This window comes from Plutella xylostella, chromosome 3 (assembly GCF_932276165.1).
Source record: "Plutella xylostella chromosome 3, ilPluXylo3.1, whole genome shotgun sequence".
NCBI classification, from domain to species: Eukaryota; Metazoa; Arthropoda; class Insecta; order Lepidoptera; family Plutellidae; genus Plutella; species Plutella xylostella.
Window position 1 is genome coordinate 9,706,987 of NC_063983.1, and position 20,541 is coordinate 9,727,527.

Below are 20,541 nucleotides of genomic sequence, written 5' to 3' on the forward strand. Positions count from 1 at the left end.
TGTGACAATCACTAAAATAAATCGCTATTCACTGCAGTATATGGGTGTTCTTCAAGAGGGTTATTGCCAAATGGCAGAATTGCAGAATTCACTCTCACACTCTAGCCCGAGAGCAAAAATCTTCCCTGGAATAGCAGTCAAAGTCACTAACCACTTCACCACCCTATCGTCAGTAACCAAGAATAACCTCTCACCTCAACAGCACAGAATTCTTGGTCGGGGCGGCATGCGCCTTCAGGTTCCGGGGCGGGCCGGGCAGCCTGGCTCCACTATCGCGGAAGCAGGCGAGCGCCCGTCTCGCGTGCTGAAGGGCGCAGGAGCGGGAGACGGAGCCCCCGCGGCAGAGCTCCAGGCAGTTGCGAGGGACACCCCAGGACGCGCAGCAGCCTCGGTGGTCTGGAGAAGGGGATGTGGTCAGGAGTATATGGTGTAGGAACTTTATGAGGCTGATATCATCAGTTAGGGCGCTCCTTTGAAGAGGTCTATGTAAAAGTCAAACTACCTTATAACAAAATTGAGACTAAATCCGGTTTAGTACAGGAATTTAAAATATATCAATAGTCTAGGGCAGGTTATAAACTAGAACGTAGTCTACGTTTTATAATAAGAGGGAGTAGATTTAGTTAATAGATATCATGAGACCTTCTTTCAATGTATATTTTAAAACTGTAATAATATGTATATGTTTTTTTGTTTAATGAATGTCAATAACTAATTAATCCAGAAATGGACCAATGTTGGATGATGACGAAGATACTAAGACTATACTACCCACGTTCCTGAATACTGACATGCAAAGGAGAAATAACTTACCAGATCCATCAGCAGCGCACTTCATGAGTTTGTCGAAGTCGTTGACGCACTCGGGCCGGTCCATGATGTTGTCCATGTCCAGGTAGAAGCTGCACGCGTCCAGGCACTGCGACGACACGTTCATCTGTGCACATGAAAATAATGGATAGTGAATAGTTAAATAGTTTTTTTTATATCGAATAGGAATATTAAAAAATACATGCATATTCCCTATTGCTGTGGCGTTTATTGAAATTTATAAGTAAGTACCTATTTATACAATAACTGTTTCCGCTGGGGCCGTACACTTATCTCTTTGATTAAGTACTTTTGATTCAGTTATTCTGTATCTGAGACAGGGATGCTGTATCTGTATGTGGGTACTTACCGGGTTGCCGGACGCATTCTTCCATCCATCTCGAATTCTCATCCATCCGTATCTATCTTTAGTATCGAGAATATTGAGATTTGACCCCACATATGGGGTGTTTTCTCGATGAAATCACTCGTAGAATACACCCTTAAAGTTTGTCAGGTTCGAAAAACAACACATTGTATAATTGTTATTCTCACCTGCGTGCAGCACTCGGTGACGTTGTGCTGGTGGCCGCTCTGGCGCAGGCGCACGGACACAGGCCGCAGAGTCTTGCCGAACGCGTTCTCCGCGTGGCAGAAGTAGTCGCCTTCATCTGTTTCTGCTATCTTCTTGATTATGAGACGCATCGTGTACTTGGTTTGGTCCTGTGGTAGGAATGGCAATGTCATTTCATTATTTACTCAAATGAACAGTAAACAGACATACAAAAGAAAAGGGAAAGTTTAATCTAAAGTCATCTGCTGACAGCCCAGCGTGCGCCGGACTGTGCATATGTCATTCGAGGAGGTTGGACCTATATATAAAGGTAAAGGCAGAAGAGATGACCTAGACAAATATAGACCCGTATCTGTCGTACCTGCTACCTCGAAAATATTCGAGAACGGGATAAGTACAAGGCTCACTTCGTTTCTGAGTTCGAGTTCGGCGCTGTCCCCTCGTCAGTACGCGTACCGCGAGGGCCACTCCACGGCGCAGCTGGTGCGGGAGGTGGTGGGCCGCGTGCTGCGCGCGCGCGACGCTCGTCTGCAGGTGGCCGTGCTCTGCTGCGACCTGTCCAAGGCATTCGACGTCGCCGACCACGACGTCATCGCCGCCAAGCTGCGACACTACGGCATCGGTGGTATGACGTTAGCCCTCCTCTCAGACTTCCTGAGAAATAGATCACAGGTGGTTGTTGGGGATAAAGGTAAGACGAGATCAGATCCACTGAGTACAACAATAGGAGTGGCCCAAGGCTCGTCGGTGTCCAACATACTGTTCTCGCTACTGCTTAACGACCTCCCCGACGCAGTCAGCGGTGGGGAGGTGTTCATGTACGCCGACGACGTGGCGGCGGTAGCCACTGCACCCACTGTCGAGGGCCTCGAAGTGCAGCTGAATGTTACGGCATCTCAGCTGGCTCAGTGGTTCCGACTTAACGGTCTCGTTCTTAACATTGAGAAAACCCACTTCTTACACTTTGACCTATCAGGGCGACCACCGAAGCCAATACATGTCGTAGTCGGTAACTCGAACATAGATCAAGTAGATGTAACTACGTTCCTAGGTTTCGAGATGGACAGAAAACTGACATGGGGGCCGCATATTGATAAGATGTGCGGACGGCTCGGCGGCGCGTGCTTCGCCTTGCGGCGAGTGGCGCGGGCCCTGCCGCGCGAGGCGGCGCGCGCGTGCTACTTCGCGACCGTGCACTCCGTGCTGCAGTACGGCACAGAGCTGTGGGGGCGCGCTGCCGACTGGGAGCGTGCCTTCAGAATGCAAAAGAGGGCAATTAGAGTGCTAGCAGGCGTCTCTTGGGATACCTCAGCCAAGCCGCACTTTAGGTCGCTCGAAATCCTCACGTTGCCGTCGTTACTGATACTGCAGATTGCACTATATGTGAGGCAGAATCTACCCACGTACAAGAAGCACAGTGACGCGCACGGATACGCGACCCGGGGCGCCGACAGACTCGCTGAACTGCCGCGAAGACTCGCCAAGTTCTCCAAGACCACTCGCATCGCGGGCCCGGCAGTGTATAACTCTCTGCCAAACGATGTTACGTCCGCCACAAACATACATTGTTTTAAGTCTAGGCTTAAGAAATGGCTTGTTGAGCAAGCGTTCTATACCTTTGATGAATTATTTACTGTATAATTATTCCAAATACCTATGTTACTATGACTATTGTTAATGATTGAATTTATTTTTAATCATTGAATTTATTTTTTAATCATTTTTAATTATTTTAATCATTTTTTAATTATTTTAATCATTTTAATTATTTTAATTAATGTGACTTTGACGACGTGTATACTTTTTTGTTTAATCTATTGATTGAAATTATTATTAACATAATGAATTATGTAACAATGTTAACATTACTTATAATAAATATAATATTTGTAACATAGTTTCTAACGAATTCTTTTGACGTGTAATGTAAAAACTTACCAATAAATATGTTTCAATTTCAATGTTTCAATGGAGGCTCCTTCAATCTACCCCAGAAGAGCTAGCATAAGCCACAAGGCGTATTTAAGACTTGACAAAAGTTTTGCATCGCGCTTACGTGCGCCGTGCTAGCCCTTCAGAAAAATAAAGGAGGAGGGATAAATCAGTTCTTTCTTTAATTTCTCACCTCAGGATCAGCAACCAGCTGTATGCTGTAGTTGGGTCCGTCGATGACTGGCGTCCTCCCGTTGGGGTCCCTCCAGAAGGCAACTGTTGGCTTGGGCAGCGCCTCCACGCGGCACTCGAGGATCACGGAGTCTCCTGCCGCTGCCATCGTGATGCCTGACGCTTGGATTGATGGCACATCTAGGTTGAGGAAGGAATAGGTTAGAGTAGATGCGATGGTAGAGTCGTCAGGGACAATCGTAGGGTAGTGTTATTTAAGAAATGCCCTGAAGACCATTGACAGAAAAATTCAGGTTGGTGCCTCATTACTTGTCTTGAATTTTGTAGCTTGTGGTATTAGGTATATAGATATCTAGCACTGAGCTGCACTGTTAAACCTGCCAAGCGTGGCAATATAAACCCTACAGCTCCAATCTTGGTGGAGACTTAACTTTCAGGAGTCGACTCCAGTCCAGTAATGGAGTTACAGGGGGGCTGCGTATATATATAAATGTGGTAAAACAACTCACGAGAGATGTTAATCTTCCTGGAGGCCTGCATGGGGGTTCCGTAGCCGTTGTCCGCGTAGCACGAGATCTGGTCCATGTCGCGGGTCACGTTGTGGATAACCGTCACCATGTGGCGGGTCTCCTCGTGGCGGACCAGGCGACCTGCGCATTGAGGAAACATAATAATATATTATATTCTTTATAACATAGATAGATTATTTTGATACTTAAAAAAATATGTACACTAAAAAAATATAATAAAATAAACAAATTGTAATTTAATTAGAGTACTAAAGGCGGTCTTATCACGCGATCTCTGCCAGACAGCATTTGGATGGAGGGAATAAGAGATTAAGATTGGACATCTTAGAGAGTTTCTTTTTGCATTACTTCTGGTAAGTCTCAGATTTTTTCACCTACTTATATCTGTAAAGACGGATAAATTCCGGTCGGTCGTTAGGCAACAAAAAAAATGAGGATGACTTTAAATTTTAAGATATTGTGGATCAGGATTGTATTTCGACTGATAGGTACATTAAAAATCTAGATCAGAATCAGATTTCACGATATTGGTATCAGAGATAAACTGGAGAACTTCAGCGATCGATGTTTAAAGAAACTCAGCAGCTAATGGAAGACTTACCCGAGATGTACAAGGAGATGTCGGGCGTGGGGGTGCCCATGGCGATGCACAGGATGGTCATGCTGGACCCCTCCACCACCAGGTTCACCGGGTTTATTGTCGGTGGCTGCAACAACATATGTGTTTTCATGGGCACAAACGTAAAATTTTAATATGGGTGGAATGTTTGGCCGTGAAATTTCGTGATCTTTGCCAAGAATCATTCAAAGACGAGAGAATAAGTTTAGTGTCATTTATGACTTTTCAAAAGTTTAATTGTAATAGTTCTTTTCCTTTTGTTGATTTACTACATTTTTCCAATTTCAGTTTAAGTACCCAAAATGAATCTAATAACAAAGTATTTGAGGAAGCTCCGCAATAACTATTCTATGCTTTCGCTGCTGGTAGCATATGGTGTGTTTCTTGTTATCCTGAATCGAACATTGCTGAAGACACACCGACCTCATGTTGATATATTTCAAAAGTCTTCCTACTGGAGTGGTATTGAACGGAAATCAGCCAAATCCATAGCAGAGTACATAAAGAATCACCCCCCAACAATTTCTGTTAACGTATGGATTGAAGATATTGATCAAATTGACTTCATCATAGTAGTGCAAGTTCATCACAGCCTTCCTAATTTAAGAAGGCTTATTGCAAGTTTTGAAGATGCTAGAGATATTGGTCGTACTTTACTCGTGTTTTCACATTTATATTACAAGAAAAATATGGAAGAAGCCGTAAGAAACATCACCTTCACTAAAACAGTGCAAATCTTCTACCCCTTTAATGACCACGTCTGTAAAAACTCTTTCCCTGGACCAAATAATCACTACTGCAGGTTTACGTTGGGCTGCTCAGATTTTGTATCAGGCTTGAGGAATGCCAGTTTATCCCAAAACAAACATTTCTGGTGGTGGACTCTGAATTTTGTCTACGAACAGTTACAGATGAAAAACAAGTATGTTCACAAAATAATCCTCCTGGAGGATGATGATGTTGTGACGGCAGACTTCCTCATTGTGACTGATCTTCTCAGCGAATTATGTTATGAAGTTGAAGAAGAAAGATGCGTCTTGAGTCTTGGAAATGAATTGGACTTCAAGCCAGAATCTAGTAAAGCAATTAAAGCTCCATTCCAAGTATTAAAATTCACCACGGGATTGGTGTTCAATAAGTTGATTTATGATAAAATCAAGTTAGAAACGGGCACTTTCTGTCGCTACGACGACTATGATTGGAAGAACACCTTGCAGGTTGCTCTGATAGATGTTCCTGCTTTCTCTATATCGAGCCCGAGGGTGGTGAAGGGGAATGAGTATGACTTGTACTGGTCTCGTAATATCAAGTATTTATTTCCGTTCCAGTTGGAAGTAGAACGTAATGAATCAGCCACTGTGGCTGAGAAGAATGGATATTGGAGTGACATGCGTGACGTTAATTTGTGTTTACTTATGCACAATATCACTGCACTTTATAGATACTTCGAAGTTCTCACGCCTTTTAATGCGACAAAATAATCAAATGGATAATTTAATGGCGTAATGTTTTAACGAATAAAATTATTGCAAGCGTACATTTTAAAGTTATTACTTATGTTACTAAAAGTAACCACAGTCATATGCATTAAAAATATGCTCATAGTAAGGTAAACTTAATAAATAAATAAATAAAATAAATATGTGGGGACATCTCACACACGGCCATCCGACCCCAAGCTAGGCAGAACCTGTGTTATGGGTGTCGGACAGCTGATATATCTACACAAATACATAGATAGATAGATACTAAATATAAATATCAACACCCAAGACCCGAGTACAAATATCTGTCTTTAAACAAATATCTGCCCCAGCCGGGAATCGAACCCGGGACCTTCGGCTCAGTAGTCAGGGTCACTAACCACTACTTGGACTTTATAAACTCTGATTTACTGTTTAGAGTGTAAAAGATAGCCAGCGACACTCTATCTGCAATCCAACCAACCCACCATAACAACATAAAATATCCCTAACATCTCACCTCAACATAAGCAGGGTAAGCGGGGTCAGTCCAGGCCAGCAGCGTCTCCGAAGGCAGGGAGTCTCCAGCAGCAGCATGGGCCGTCACCCACACCACGTACTGAGTGTTGGGGGTGAGCTTCTCCAGGGTGTGTCCGGGGACCGCCGTTGTGACGTTGGTTACGTTTGTTTGACCGGCTTGGGTCGGCGACTTGTAGAACAATCTGTGGGGTGCGGTGATGGTTGAATAATATTATGTGTTCGAGTGTTGGAAAGCAGTTCTACAAGTTTAAAGTGTACCTATACCTATAGAAGAAAGTATGTATAGGACAAACTCCTACTTTAGTTACTATATTTTTTTTGTCTAGTTTTGAAGACAAAAAAATATTTCACTGTCAGACCGAGCCAATACAACGAGCAAATGTAACATGTATCTACTTTTTTCAGATGTAAGTAACGCTACAATTCCAATTTAATGGTCGAATAGAGGTACATCATGTAAAAATAAAAGCTTGCCAACCATGTCTGCTTCAAAGTTGAAATAGGTATAACGTTTAAAACATTGTCGTCGTCCACTCAAACGAAATACATTTGAGCATCTCACCATTTTTATTTTGCAAAACTGGAACACATTGAAATGAAAGCATTCATGCATAGAATACGCTAAGAAGTAAAATGTAAATGCACATAGAATATTTCCCGGAAACGATTCATTTGTCGTGAAAGTTTATAGCGTCATCGCGGAATACGGAAACTTTACGGATTCGCGACAATGTTGTTAAATTTTTCTTAGTAAAGTTATCCGTCACGATTATAATTTCAGTTCGTGTTTCTACAATACCTGTACCCACAGTCCACTGTATATCAATAATGTAAACAAATAACCATACCTAACCAGTAATAAAAATATAAAACTAACTATGCATGCACATTCGATAGAATTTAGTTTGTTTTCAACCACCGATCCTCGATTTATAGGACATAGTCAAAGCTTTTTGTGCTTTCTGTGTATATTTTTTGTTGCCGAAAACTCGAGAAGGTATATAACATAATCCAGATAATCCCTTTAGAGTTTATTTTTCGGGAGGTGTTGGTTCGCAGTAGGGAATTATAGAAAAAGTTAAATTACATTTGTGCAAATGCGAGCCTGGAGATGCAAAGAGGAATGAGAGTGTCAGTGGTAAATCCATTAGATTCCATTTTTTCCTGAGTCTGGGAAATCTTTGTCGGAACGAAATTGTATTTTAAATCGGTTTTGTGTTAAATTATTCGTCTCATGAATGGTTATTTACTGTTTAAGGAGTTAGTGTATTTATTTACTTGATGAAATTTTATACTAACATAAAGTTAATTAAACTTTAAGGAATTAGTTTTCTTCTAAGTGTTCTCTTAGTATTAGGCATAGTATACGAAGTTTTTCAGAGCTTTCGTGCAATCCATACATTTAACGCAAAGAAATAGAGTTGTGGTTAGCACTGAAACGCTACGAAATGTTGTAGGTATTTCCCCATGCAATACTCATCAGTCCCTCTGAACCATTGGCCCGACGGCATCTTAGATGGTGGATATAGTTACGGCAGTCAACATTAGCTCCTATAAACTCACGTGTAAGTGATCTTTTCGTCCGGCTGCGAGAACTGCGGCGGCTGCCAGCTGACCGCGAGCCACGTGGCCGAGTGGGAGGACACTGACAAAGAGTGAGGGGGAGACGGGATGCCGGATACATGCGTCTCTTTCTCTGGAATACAATGCTCAAATTAGTCAAGAACAGTCAGGAATTCCGGGGCACATCTCATGAGCGGGTCTACAATATGTCAAGCACTGTCAAGCATAATCAGATTATAATTATGCTTCAGATTCTGATGATGATGATGATGATTATGATGATGATGATGCAGTGTGGTATACAATACATAGAAATACGGATGCTGTAGGTACTCAGAATCAAACTTTCTCAATGGTTACAAAAGGTGACAAAATTGGAGTAAGATATTTTAAGTTATCTTTGATGACTCCCATCGAAGAAATCCTACGAGACAACATGGATTACCACTGAAGTGAAAAAAGCATGTACTCAATTAGTGTTTTTCAGGTTTCCGGCTTCGTCATTAACATAAGCATCTGTCGAAACTCACCAACTTCAGTGATATTGAGCAGCAGCATGCTAGAGGGCAGCGAGCTGCCAGCGTCGTTGGCGGCCACCACGAACACGTGATACGTGCTGTTCATGTTGAGGCTGCTGATCTGAGCCGCCGTGTCGGTCACGTTCTGTTGCTGCGGGTGGGAGGTTGTTCGTTAGTCATGAGCTCCTGGTATTTCCACCATGGCGATCACAAAATTTGTGACTTGCATGACTAATGTGCATAATATAATGCAAATATTTATGACCCTGTTATAAGTAGTATAACAGAAGTAGGACCAACTGATACGATAGTTAGTAGTAATACTAATGTAAATTTAAATTTAAACTGCCATGCACGACAAGAGATGAGCAACTGAGAGTTGTACACCAGAACATTCAGGGGCTTTCTCGCAAACTTCTAATGCTAGAGTTATTTTTAGAACAATACGACATAGACATAATTTGTATTACTGAGCATCACCTTAAAAATGATGACATGAATTTTAATGTAAAAAATTATAATGTTATTAGCTCATTTAATAGGAAATCGTTAGACAAAGGAGGATCATTAATATTTGTAAAGAAAAATTTAAAATGTAAGGATAGGAAAGATATTGTAAAATTATCGGTCGAAAGAATAGCTGAACTAGCTTGTGTTGAGATGGACAAGTATATAATTTTAAGCGTGTACAGGCCCCCCTCTTCTGACTATAAAGTATTTGAGAAAGTGATGGAGGATAGTCTTACCATCTTATCTAAGAGCTCAAAACAAGTGGTCGTGGTGGGAGATTTTAATATTGATTTATTAGTTGAGACTTCTATGAAATGTTGTATAATTAATTTGTTCAAGTCATATAATTTAAGTAATGTCTTCCTGGAACCTACCAGAATTACTCCCACCTCAGCCACTTGTATTGACAATATTTACTGTAATTGTGATTTTACTAATCATTCTGTAATCAATTGTTTACCATCCGACCACAGTGGGCAAATTATTACGTTTCCTTGTACTTTTGAACGCAAGTCAGCCACTTTTAAGTTCAGACCAGTAACATCATACAGAATTGATAAGTTTAAATCTCGATTGAACAGTAAACTTGGCTACTGTAGAAGCTCTGAAAGAAATCCCAATGATGCCTTTAAGGAAATATTTCAAGGTTTGTCTCAAGAATTTGAAAACGTGTTCACTAAGAAAGAAGTAGATGTTAATTGTAAACTAAGTCTTAATGACTGGGCAACATCGGGAATTTATAAGAGCAGACGTAAATTATATGATCTCTATGAACAGCGTACATTTACTCATGACGATAACTTTAGAGATTATGTAAAGAAATATACAAAGATATTCAAAGCCGTTTGCCACCAAGCTAAATCAGATTATATAAATAGAAAGATTAAAAACTCTAATAACAAGATTAAAACCGTATGGAATATCATTAATACTGAAACCGGGAAGAATAAACCACGTGATTTAAATTTTGAACTTAAAATTAATGATAAAATTGTTTCATCTAGTGAAGAAGTGGCTTCCGTCTTTGAAGATTTTTTCCGTAGTATACCGTTAGCTACAACTGAGAACCTTGATTCATCTTGCGCTGAAGCTGAACGTTTGCTAAGAGGGAATGCACCGCCTTGCGATCTCGACTTTCAATTTCATGGTATAAATACACAGACCATAATTACCACTTATAAAGAATTAAATTTAAAAATGACAGAAGATTTATGGGGCATGTCCGTTAAAGTTATTAGTCATGTTATTGATATCCTAGCACCCCACTTGGCTAATCTTTTTAACAGATGCATTGAGGTCGGTGTATTCCCCGATTTGATGAAACTTAGTAAACTAATACCGCTTTTTAAATCTGGTGAGAAAAATGATCCCAATAATTTTAGGCCTGTATCAGTTTTGCCAGTACTGAGTAAAATATTTGAAAAAATTATAATGCATCAAATGCTTTCGCACTTTAGTATTCACGGCCTTCTCCATAACCAACAGTTCGGTTTCACCAAAGGTCGATCTACAACTGACGCTGGTGTCGCGTTGGTCAAACACATATTTAGTGCTTGGGAGGAACGTCTTGATGCTGTGGGTGTATTTTGCGATCTATCGAAAGCATCTGATTGTGTGGATCATGCCACTCTACTTATGAAACTTAAATATTATGGGCTAACTGGCAAAGCTCTTACATTATTGGAATCATACTTGAGCAACAGAACTCAACTAGTTGACATAAATGGAGTGCGTTCGGCTGGCTGTCCTGTCAGTATGGGTGTTCCCCAAGGCTCGATTTTAGGACCATTCTTGTTTCTTGTATATGTTAACGATTTACCGTTTTTGGTAGATAAATTATGTGATATAGTACTGTTTGCTGATGATACTTCACTTATATTTAAGTTGAAGCGACAAGAAGTCAATTTTGACAATGCAAACAGTACTCTTTCCATAGTTGCTAATTGGTTCACTGTAAATAATTTAGCTCTTAACTCCAAGAAAACAAAATGTATTAAATTCACTTTGCCTAATGTAAGACAAGTAGAGACATATTTGACATTGAATAACGATAAGCTAGAGTTAGTAAATGAAACGGTATTCCTGGGTATTACAATTGACTCAAAGTTGCAATGGGGACCCCATATTGAGAGGATAGCCGGTAGATTGAGTTCTGCAGCTTATGCGGTTAGAACCATTAGACAGTTAACAGATGTAGATACAGCCAGGCTTGTGTATTTTAGTTATTTTCATAGTGTTATGTCTTACGGAATTCTATTGTGGGGACGAGCGGCTGACATTAATCAAATATTTGTTCTGCAAAAACGAGCAATTCGAGCCATATATGTATTAGGGTCTAGAATTTCATTAAGAGATACGTTTAAGGAAATTGGTATACTAACTGTTCCATGCCAATATATTTATGAAAATATTATGTATGTTCGTAAAAACTTAAATTCATTTAGTAAAGTAGGAGCCACTCACGGTATTGAGACCAGAAACAAAAATAAGTTGCTTTTCCCCACACTCAGACTTTCGAAAACAAACACATCATTCATGGGGAATTGTATACGCTTTTATAATAAATTATCAAATGAAGCAATAAACCTTACTGAGCAAAAATTTAAGAATTATGTTAAAGCTACATTATGTAGTAAAGCTTACTATAGTATAAATGATTATTTAAACGACAAAAACGCGTGGTCTTGTCCACCTCAGCTAAGGCTATTGAAAAAATGAAATGGATATAGGTACTTAAGTAAAATTGTAAGTACTAGATATAAGTAAAAATTGTAATAGATTATAAGGAAAAAGTTGAAAAGATGCTCGAGGAGTTTCTTTCGCCATTTCTTTCCTTCTCAATGACGGGGCCTTTGTGAAATGGTGGTAGATGACTATCGACAAATAATTGTAAAATTTTACGTCGATTAAACCATTTGAATTTGAATTTAATATTGATTTAGCCTATATTTATTTTATAACTAGGTATGTATTTTACAAGAGTTACAGTAGTCAATGTTATGGGTAGTCTTGTCAGTGATTCAGGCTTATCTGACTGGCCAACCTTTTCTTCACGATGACAGATCCTGGTCTATCTCTTGTGATTGTCACCGACACGATATGAAGAAAAAACTTCAATAATTTCCAGGTAGGAATGTGAAATGAATGGTCCCTTCTAGTTACGAACAAGTATGACAAAAGCCGTTTAGGAAACTGGATCTGGTTTGGTTTACTAAACGACCGAATGGGACATAGGTACAGATGGCAGACAGGTCTGGATAAGGTTTCGTGAAGAGTATCTTAGGATAGGAAGAAAGGTGCAGGCAGACTGTAGAGTTGGAGTCTCTAAAAATTTCAGAACCTGCTAATTTGGATAAGTACAAATACTGACATAATTGATGTCATATTCATTATCATACTCACATTATCCAACTGCAGCGTGTTATAGTAGTAGGGCTGCGAGTTGTTGCTGACTTTCTGCCAGTGCACTATGTAGCTGGTGGCATTGGCACCGTCGGTCGGGGCCACCCAGTCCAGCGACACGACGCCATCTTTGCTCTGGATGGCGTGCAGCTCGCGCGGCGGGCCGGGCAGGAGGCCTGTACCTGGGGGTGGGATGGAAGGGATGGAAGGGTTTATATAGGGGTTTTAAGGCGTAGTGACGTAGAACTTCGTAAAAAAACTGCTGGAATACCTAATTTAGTTGGTATCTATGGAGTCTAAATTACCTGACCTAGCTGGCTTCTACGGAGCCCAAATAGATTACTTTTTAGGACCAGTACCTTAGGCTAGTGGAAATGATGGTCCTTAGTCATTTTAGTAAGTATACTTTAGGTCTTCGGCTTAGATCTCGTTCGGATTAGGGCCTTTAGTGTTCGTGTCATGGACCTGTTTTTCCATATATTCCTCCAGCACCGATTGGATCCTGCAGCATGCAGGCCTTCTGATATTTATTTATAGATTTGTTCGAAGGTATTAGTAGTTATTATAATATGATCATACTGGAGATGATAGTGGAGACCCTCTTCTGGAGTGCCATAGGCATAGTACTACATACACATTAGATGATACTACTATTTTCAACAACACCCTCAATCCTATTCCACGTACCTTCCTCGAAGCACTGCACGATGTTCCCGATGTAAGGCACGCAGGTGTTGACGCCGGCGCCGAGCGCGCCCGCGCACACGCCGCGGCAGTTGGCCGGCACGCCGCGCCGCGCGCAGCACTGCTCGTGGTTACGACCTGGTGGGGGAACGGGGGTTTAGGGTTTTAGGTAGGTATAAAAAGTTAAAGCCTCTGTTCTTTGTAATTACGTCTTTAAAGGATCACTGCCGACAATGACTGAAACTAGTCGTCGCTGTGTTTACGGAGTCACTGGTCAAATGCCAATCTGCGGCAGAGCTACTGCATGCGATACTGAGGAAGCGGTCATTGCGTGCAATGGAGCCGCTGTAGTTGAAAGTATACCTTAAGATGTATAAAAATGGCTTGAAGAAACGGATGTAAATTAAAGACACAAGACAGTCTTGAATCTTATTTAGCAGATTCCTAATTCCACTTTCTGCTTCTTGGAAATCTAGCCACATTCCATTCCCATTTTGTTGCGACTCAAACCGAACTTTACTAGTTTCTACATCAATAACATTTTCATTTCTCACCTCCAGCCCCACAGCGCAGCAGCTTATGGAACTCCTGCGCGCACAGCGGCGCGAGCGTGCGCAGGTCCGACATGCGCGCGTCGTACGCGCACAGCGGCATGCACACGCCGGTCAGCGCCACGCGCTCGCAGCACGCGGTGACGTTGTAGGCCTTGGAGACTTCTTCCTCGTCTCGGGTTATCTGGTGGGTTGGAAATGTTTTTATTGTATTGTGTCTACTTTTTTTTTATTGTGTCCATGTGGGAACTAAATTAAACTTGTGTGCATTGAGGGTATTTGTGTGTGCAGTTTGATTTGCATTTATTATTTTGCGAATCTGCTCTGACTGATGATTAATGTATTTTTACATACATAAATACATGACTGTAATCCCCGAAGTTGTGTAGTTTTATTGACCTAATCATCCTACTAGCAGTTTTGAAATTATCGATAAATCAGGTTTCAGATCTCTCTTTGATTAGTTTGATATTGATGTTAGTTTGTTATTTACCTGGCTTTGTGTCCTGAAGATGAGTCTCGGAGACGCCTCCCCGATGCCGTGCTCGTTGACAGCTTCCACGTAGATTTCGTAGTCGGTGTTGGACTCCAGGTCTTCCAGGATGTATGGGGATTGGAGCTGCAATAGTATAATGACGTTATGTTGGCGTATGTAGGAAAGCAAAGTTAGTTATCGACGAATAGAAAGATAATATTAGTATTATTTTGGTGTAATGTTTTACAGCGTCGTCGTTATTATTGACGTAGATAGAGACTTTAGTAGGGACGTTTTAACGCAGTCAGGCCAATCAAATCGTCGTTTTAATGCGAATCTAGATATAGGGACGCTTGATAGAGGGGCTGTGCAACCTGGACAGCACGATTAAAAATATCGAAACTCGGACCAAACAAAACAACATCAACGCACCTTCTCCAAAATCCTATACTCCTCCGGTCCAGTCAGCGTGCGGTAATGCAAGTTGTAATACTGCACGGTATCCCCGAGCACCGCCGGAGCTGCCCAGTGCACCACCGCGAACTCCGTGTCGATGTTGGTGAGGTGCAGCCGCGAGGGCGGGCCGGGGAGCACGCCGTAGCCTTGCAGCAGGCAGTTGGTGTAGGAGGATATGTAGCGGAGGCACCTGGCGGGATGGTGGAAGTGTTAGATGAAGGGTAGGATTTGGTGGTGGAAGATTGTTCCAGATTAAGAAATATTGGGTAGCTTTAGATACATAGCAGTGGTTTTAAGTATTCATATTTTTATGATGATAAAAAACAAGTCTCTGATAAAAAACAGATACTGAATACAGGAACGACCGTTAATAACAAAGTCATTTATGTAGAACAAAAAAACTTACTTAAAGTAATTGAAATCCAGCGTGGTGATATTTCCGCTGCACAGTGGGAGGCAGGGGTCCGGCAAGCCTCGGGCACGACAACAGGGTGTGTGGTCCATGCCGTTAGCGAGACAGCCGAAGGTGACCCCGGCCCAGGGAGCGCAAATCATCAGATCTGTCACCTGCAACTGAACGTTAGAGACGCGCCTCTTGGATGATTGTGATCGTGCGTTAGTCACCGATGGGGTTGAGGTGGAATGGGTATGGAGTGGAGTTAGTATGACGATTGGATGGTTAATGCAGGATGTTTTGGAATTGTGGTGTTTTCCATTGTTGCAGATGTTTAAGATGATCCGGGCATCACCATAGATGTCGGTTGGTAGTCCTCTGGTAGCCATACAAGTCAGGATGCTGAGCTGAGCTAAACATGAGAATGCTGATGAATTAATGGAATGCCGTCAAGATGCTCGCAAAATGCAATGCTGTGAACATAGAAACAGATGAAAATGATTACAGTAATATGAATTAATAAGAAGAATACAACATTTCATTGGTGTTTACATAAAGAGTTATAGAAAACTGCAATTCTAAGCTATGTTCTTTTGTAACAATGAGATTATTCTTATGTCACTTCTCCCAATGAAAAGTTGTATGCATCTATTGTAGACACAAAATCAAACAACATAATGACCGTAACAAATTTGATGGCAATGAACGAACACACACATGAACTTACGTCGATCTCGAAGGTCTTGGTGGGGTCGCACAGCTTGTCGATGCACTCGTTGTGGTTGATGCCGGCGTTGACGCAGCACGACCTGACATCGGGGAGCTTCGGCGCGGCCGCCACCGCTGTGGACTTCATCTTGCCCGTTGATAGAGTTAGAGACCTGGTAAAAATAGTAGATGGTGAAATGGTTGCAGACTCAATTTTCTTCAGTTGGTTATAAAAGGTATCCTACTTAAGAGATAGAACTGTGTCAGACCGTGGTGGCGGAACTAATCCGATAAGTGCGCTAGCTAGCTACCGTACCACCACCGATAGTAATTAAAATCCATAAGCAGTGTCGCTCGTCTGTCAAATATCTGTCAGATCCATGCAAGTTACATCAGATTTGACAAGCGAGAGACGCTGCTTAAGGATTTAATTGCTAATATTCGGTGGTAGTAAACCCACGGCTCTTTAGAGAAGAAAGATAGATAGTGGATATTTACCTGACAGCATAACTTGGCAAACTGGACCCGTGAAGATTATACGACGTGACTGTGATCTCATACATCGTGAACGGCAGCAGATTATTCAGGATCAAAAACGTAGTATTCCCTTGCACCTTGTACGTGCTTGACTGTATACTCCTCATGGTAGCGTTACTGTCATCAGTGTCTATGAGATGGGAGTCGAAGGATCGTAGTGTGGTCACGTTGACTACGTATTCTGATATCGAGTCAGTGTTCTCAGTTGGAGGGTTCCAAGTCACGTTCAGTTGTTTCTCGTTCAATGGCTCTACCTCGACGTCTTCTGGTGGACTTGGTAATAGTTCTGGAAGAAAAACGTTTATTTAAAACAAAATAAATGGTTACCATAATTATATCGCTGTTAACCATAACAATAATATATGGGGACATCTCACACATAGCCATCCGAGCGCAAACCAAACAGAGCCTGTAATATCGGTTACAGACAGCTGCTATATCTACACATATACATAGATAGATAGATGCTCCGGCCGGGGGTCGAACTCGGAACCTTCGGCATAGTAGTCTACCCCATTCGGTTGTCTAATAAATTAATGCTATGTAACATTCGGCGCCTTATATTTTTATTTGAAACATAGCAAATCATTATTGTCCACGGCAAAAAAAGATTGAGGATGTTACATTTTTATCGCAAGTTAAGTTTACTAACGCAGATACAAATAACTATTGAATTAGCGATGGTCAATAAAATGAAGTCATAACTTTGTTGGTGTTTATTGCGTAAACACACATAAAATAGACCATAACGAATTACAAAGGCTTTTATGGCCCCATGAATACTACCATAAGAAAATACTATTACGGTTTCTATTCATAGATTTGCGAAGATGCCACACTATAGGAAATAATACCGTAGATATAGTAGATGCGTTATATTGCTGTTAGTAGGTCAAACTAACTCTGAGAGTAGCTTCTGAAATAATAAAAATAACAAGTTGAATGTATGTATAGCGGATGGGATTCATTTTAAATAACCTTTTAAAACAAACAGCTATTTTGAATCGTTTCAGTCACCTTATCATCGCTGACGCTAATCTAATTCTTTTACCATCATAAAAGGCTTTATTTTTATAGCGACACGCTAGGAATAAAGACCCAAAATTCGTCCGCCCCTTTATAAGCTCTAGTGGGCTAACGGATAAGATCACGATTTCAGAGGCTGTGGGTTCAAACCCTGGCACCACCGAAGAAAATATAACTATTAAAGTCCTCACCGATTCCCTCAACGATACAAGCCAGCGTCTTCTCCATGTAAGCCGCGCAGGAGTAGTGCGACTTGATGTTGTCGGTGACGGGCGTGAACTCGCCGCGACACACGTCCTGGCCACTCCTGGCACGTTTATGACCAAGTAGACAAAACTAACAAGAGAGTTTCAGACCCATCAAGGATAACGACTAATATTAGGAGCACGAAAAGAGTTACGGCGTGTGGCGACAGAACTTTACATTGTATACGTCCGGCGCACCATGGGCAGAAAGTGACTGTCCTTTGGACCCTAGACTGGGTTTGCCACTGTCATGCTAAGGAGAAATACTAAAAAGTCCTCCTCTCTTTCATAAGCTGTGATGGTGTTGCGGTTAAGATCTCGATTCCAGAGGCTGTGGGTTCAAATCCTGGAACCCACCCCTGAATTGAATAATAATAACATAGTCCTTACCAATCCCCTCAACGATACAAGCCAGCGTCTTCTCCATATAGGCCGCGCAGGAGTAGTGCGACTTGATGTTGTCGGTGACGGGCGTGAACTCGCCGCGACACACGTCCTGGCAAATGTCCGGGACCCGCTCCTGCACACAGCACGGCACGTGGTTGCGACCGTCCGCCATGCATCTGGGGGGGAAAGGGGGGTTTAAGGTAGAGATGGACTCTTTATAAAGATAAAGATAAAAGATTAAATACTCTTTATTGCACACAAAAAGAAACAGTATTACAAACATGAACAGAAAATAAATAGCACAATCGGCGGCCTTATTACTAAAAGTAATCTCTTCCAGACCAGCAAATTGGAAGGAAATAGAAATAATGAAAAAAGGTAGCGTGTGAAAATAAGAGATATTTATAAACTACATTCATATAAAGTATTTCTTTATTTGCACCAAGAAAATGCAGAAGTACAAAAAAGTATACTTACTAAAAGGAAAAACAGTAATTTTTTGTGGCGGCCTCATTGCTTATAGCAATGTCTAACAGATAAATAACCTTTAGTGTTTACCGGTTTACTGAGAGATGAAGTGTATAGTAGATGATAATGAGACAGGACTAGAAGAAGTATTTGGCTTACGCTTATGGCATTGATAAAAGTTATTCCAATTTCCAGCTACATAATAAGATGTTTAGTAGACCAGTAGGTTCAAGGTTTTTACAGCTTATATTACAGCATGATCCGGTATGTTTGTACCGACACCAAAAGACAAAAAAACTTAAACTCTTATCATATACCTAACCCGTTCATAATTTCGTTATTATGATCCCAAAAGTCCACTCACTTCACAATAGCAGGGAAATCCGGCTGGCAATGCTCGGGGTCCTGCCCCGTGCCTTCCAGAATGGTCTGTATGCTGCAGAACCCTAGACAGGGCTTGCTGATGTTGGCGGCGAGGCAGCAGTCAGTGTAGTTGTGGGCCAGCGCCATGGGGGACAGGGTGGGCGCGTTGGCTGAGTAGGAGTCTGTGGCGTTCTGGTGCTCCGGTGGCGTCAGGCCTCGGGATATTACTGGATAGGGGAAGATAATGACGTAGATTAACGATCGAGTAATTTAGCTGTGCATTTTAGATGTTTTTTTAGCAGCTGTTTTCAGTTTCGTCAGATCTCTGTTTTCAGAGTAGCGTCAAAAACCAATTGAGAATTGAAGTCAATAAGAAGAAGAAAGTACTTATACAACTTAGTGGGAACAAATGGGATACTACATATTATCCGAATGGAAGCAACGAATGCCGCAAATATTGCTTTTGACTGGTCACATGGAAGGGACCGAAGCGTTGCAAGCGAGCTAGGAGCCGCTGGATGTAGCTGTCGCGAAGTTAACAATACAGCCAAAGTACTAGGCAGAAGGGCTCTTGTCTGCACCCACCCAGGGTGCTAAAGGACAACAATAACATATTCAACACTCACTAGTAAGTCTATGGAAGCTCCTCACAGGCGGCTCGGTGTTCAGCTCGCACATGTAGAGACCGGCGTCGGAGGCCCGCACGGACTTGATGACCAGCGCCCACACGTCGCCGCCCTTCCTGATTCCGGGGCCCTGGAGCGGCTCCTCCGCTGGGGGGCAGGGGTGAGGTAGGGTTAGATGGGGAATTATATTCTATTTTATTCTGAGAGGGGCCGAAGTTCCTGTACGTGGCTCACTCTAGAGGGGGGAGTACTCGGATTGAAGCTAAGGATGAGTTTTAAAAAGTGATAGTGGTCAGTTCGAGTTTGTGGATGACGGTCAAATTAATGCAGCGGTTTGAAGACCTAAGTACATAACTATACAAGAACACAGGCAGTTTGACCGTAATTGATTGAATAGTCAAAGGCCACTATTCTCCTTTTAGTGTGGCTTTTGGGTGTGGTTCATATCTATGCTATGTTCATATTATGTGCGACGAAAATAGTAGACTTTTCTATAAAAAATAATAGCACCAGTTGATTTGCTACAAAATTTCAAATAATAATCTTCTGAATTGACGATCGGATTTTGTTTCTAATATTCACTATCAGTATACTCACAATCATCATGCAGCACGTGCACCCGGTCATCCCTGGTCACCCGCACCCCGCCAGCCGTCAGCAGCTGCAGATCCCTCGCGCGCCGCCACAGCACGGGCTTCCCCTTCGCGCCCAACACCACGCAGGTCAGCAGGGCGTCTTCCCCGGTCCTGACTGCCACGCTGCCGGCTGGCGTGCGCATCCAAGCGTCCGTGCGGGGAGGCTCTTGGGCTGATGCTGAGGTGGTCTCGGTGGAGGACTTGCCGTCTGTGGAAGGAGTAAGATGGTTAGTCTGTATTCTGTACTGACGAATAACGAGAGCTTTCGTGCAATCGGAACGTTTAATACAAGATAGAGTCATGACAGCAGCGCTCCTCATAGTTTTACCTTCT

At 42.0% G+C, this 20,541-nt stretch overlaps 1 protein-coding gene across 1 annotated transcript in view; it reads right to left on the reverse strand.

The window, feature by feature from the left end:
* LOC105381076 (Ig-like and fibronectin type-III domain-containing protein 1) overlaps positions 1-20,541 on the reverse strand; it is a 131,134-nt gene that overhangs the window by 8,981 nt on the left and 101,612 nt on the right. The window contains exons 5-25 of the mRNA XM_048625087.1: positions 20,171-20,416; positions 19,574-19,720; positions 18,949-19,174; positions 18,120-18,292; positions 16,420-16,744; positions 15,941-16,094; positions 15,226-15,392; positions 14,796-15,009; positions 14,382-14,507; positions 13,892-14,072; positions 13,341-13,475; positions 12,654-12,835; positions 8,754-8,892; positions 8,224-8,356; positions 6,641-6,842; positions 4,640-4,745; positions 4,018-4,158; positions 3,510-3,688; positions 1,366-1,533; positions 814-937; positions 195-396 (exon numbers count right to left, since the gene is read on the reverse strand). Coding sequence (XP_048481044.1) covers positions 195-396; positions 814-937; positions 1,366-1,533; positions 3,510-3,688; positions 4,018-4,158; positions 4,640-4,745; positions 6,641-6,842; positions 8,224-8,356; positions 8,754-8,892; positions 12,654-12,835; positions 13,341-13,475; positions 13,892-14,072; positions 14,382-14,507; positions 14,796-15,009; positions 15,226-15,392; positions 15,941-16,094; positions 16,420-16,744; positions 18,120-18,292; positions 18,949-19,174; positions 19,574-19,720; positions 20,171-20,416 — 3,670 coding nt within the window. The remainder of the gene's footprint in view (positions 1-194; positions 397-813; positions 938-1,365; positions 1,534-3,509; positions 3,689-4,017; positions 4,159-4,639; positions 4,746-6,640; positions 6,843-8,223; positions 8,357-8,753; positions 8,893-12,653; positions 12,836-13,340; positions 13,476-13,891; positions 14,073-14,381; positions 14,508-14,795; positions 15,010-15,225; positions 15,393-15,940; positions 16,095-16,419; positions 16,745-18,119; positions 18,293-18,948; positions 19,175-19,573; positions 19,721-20,170; positions 20,417-20,541) is intronic.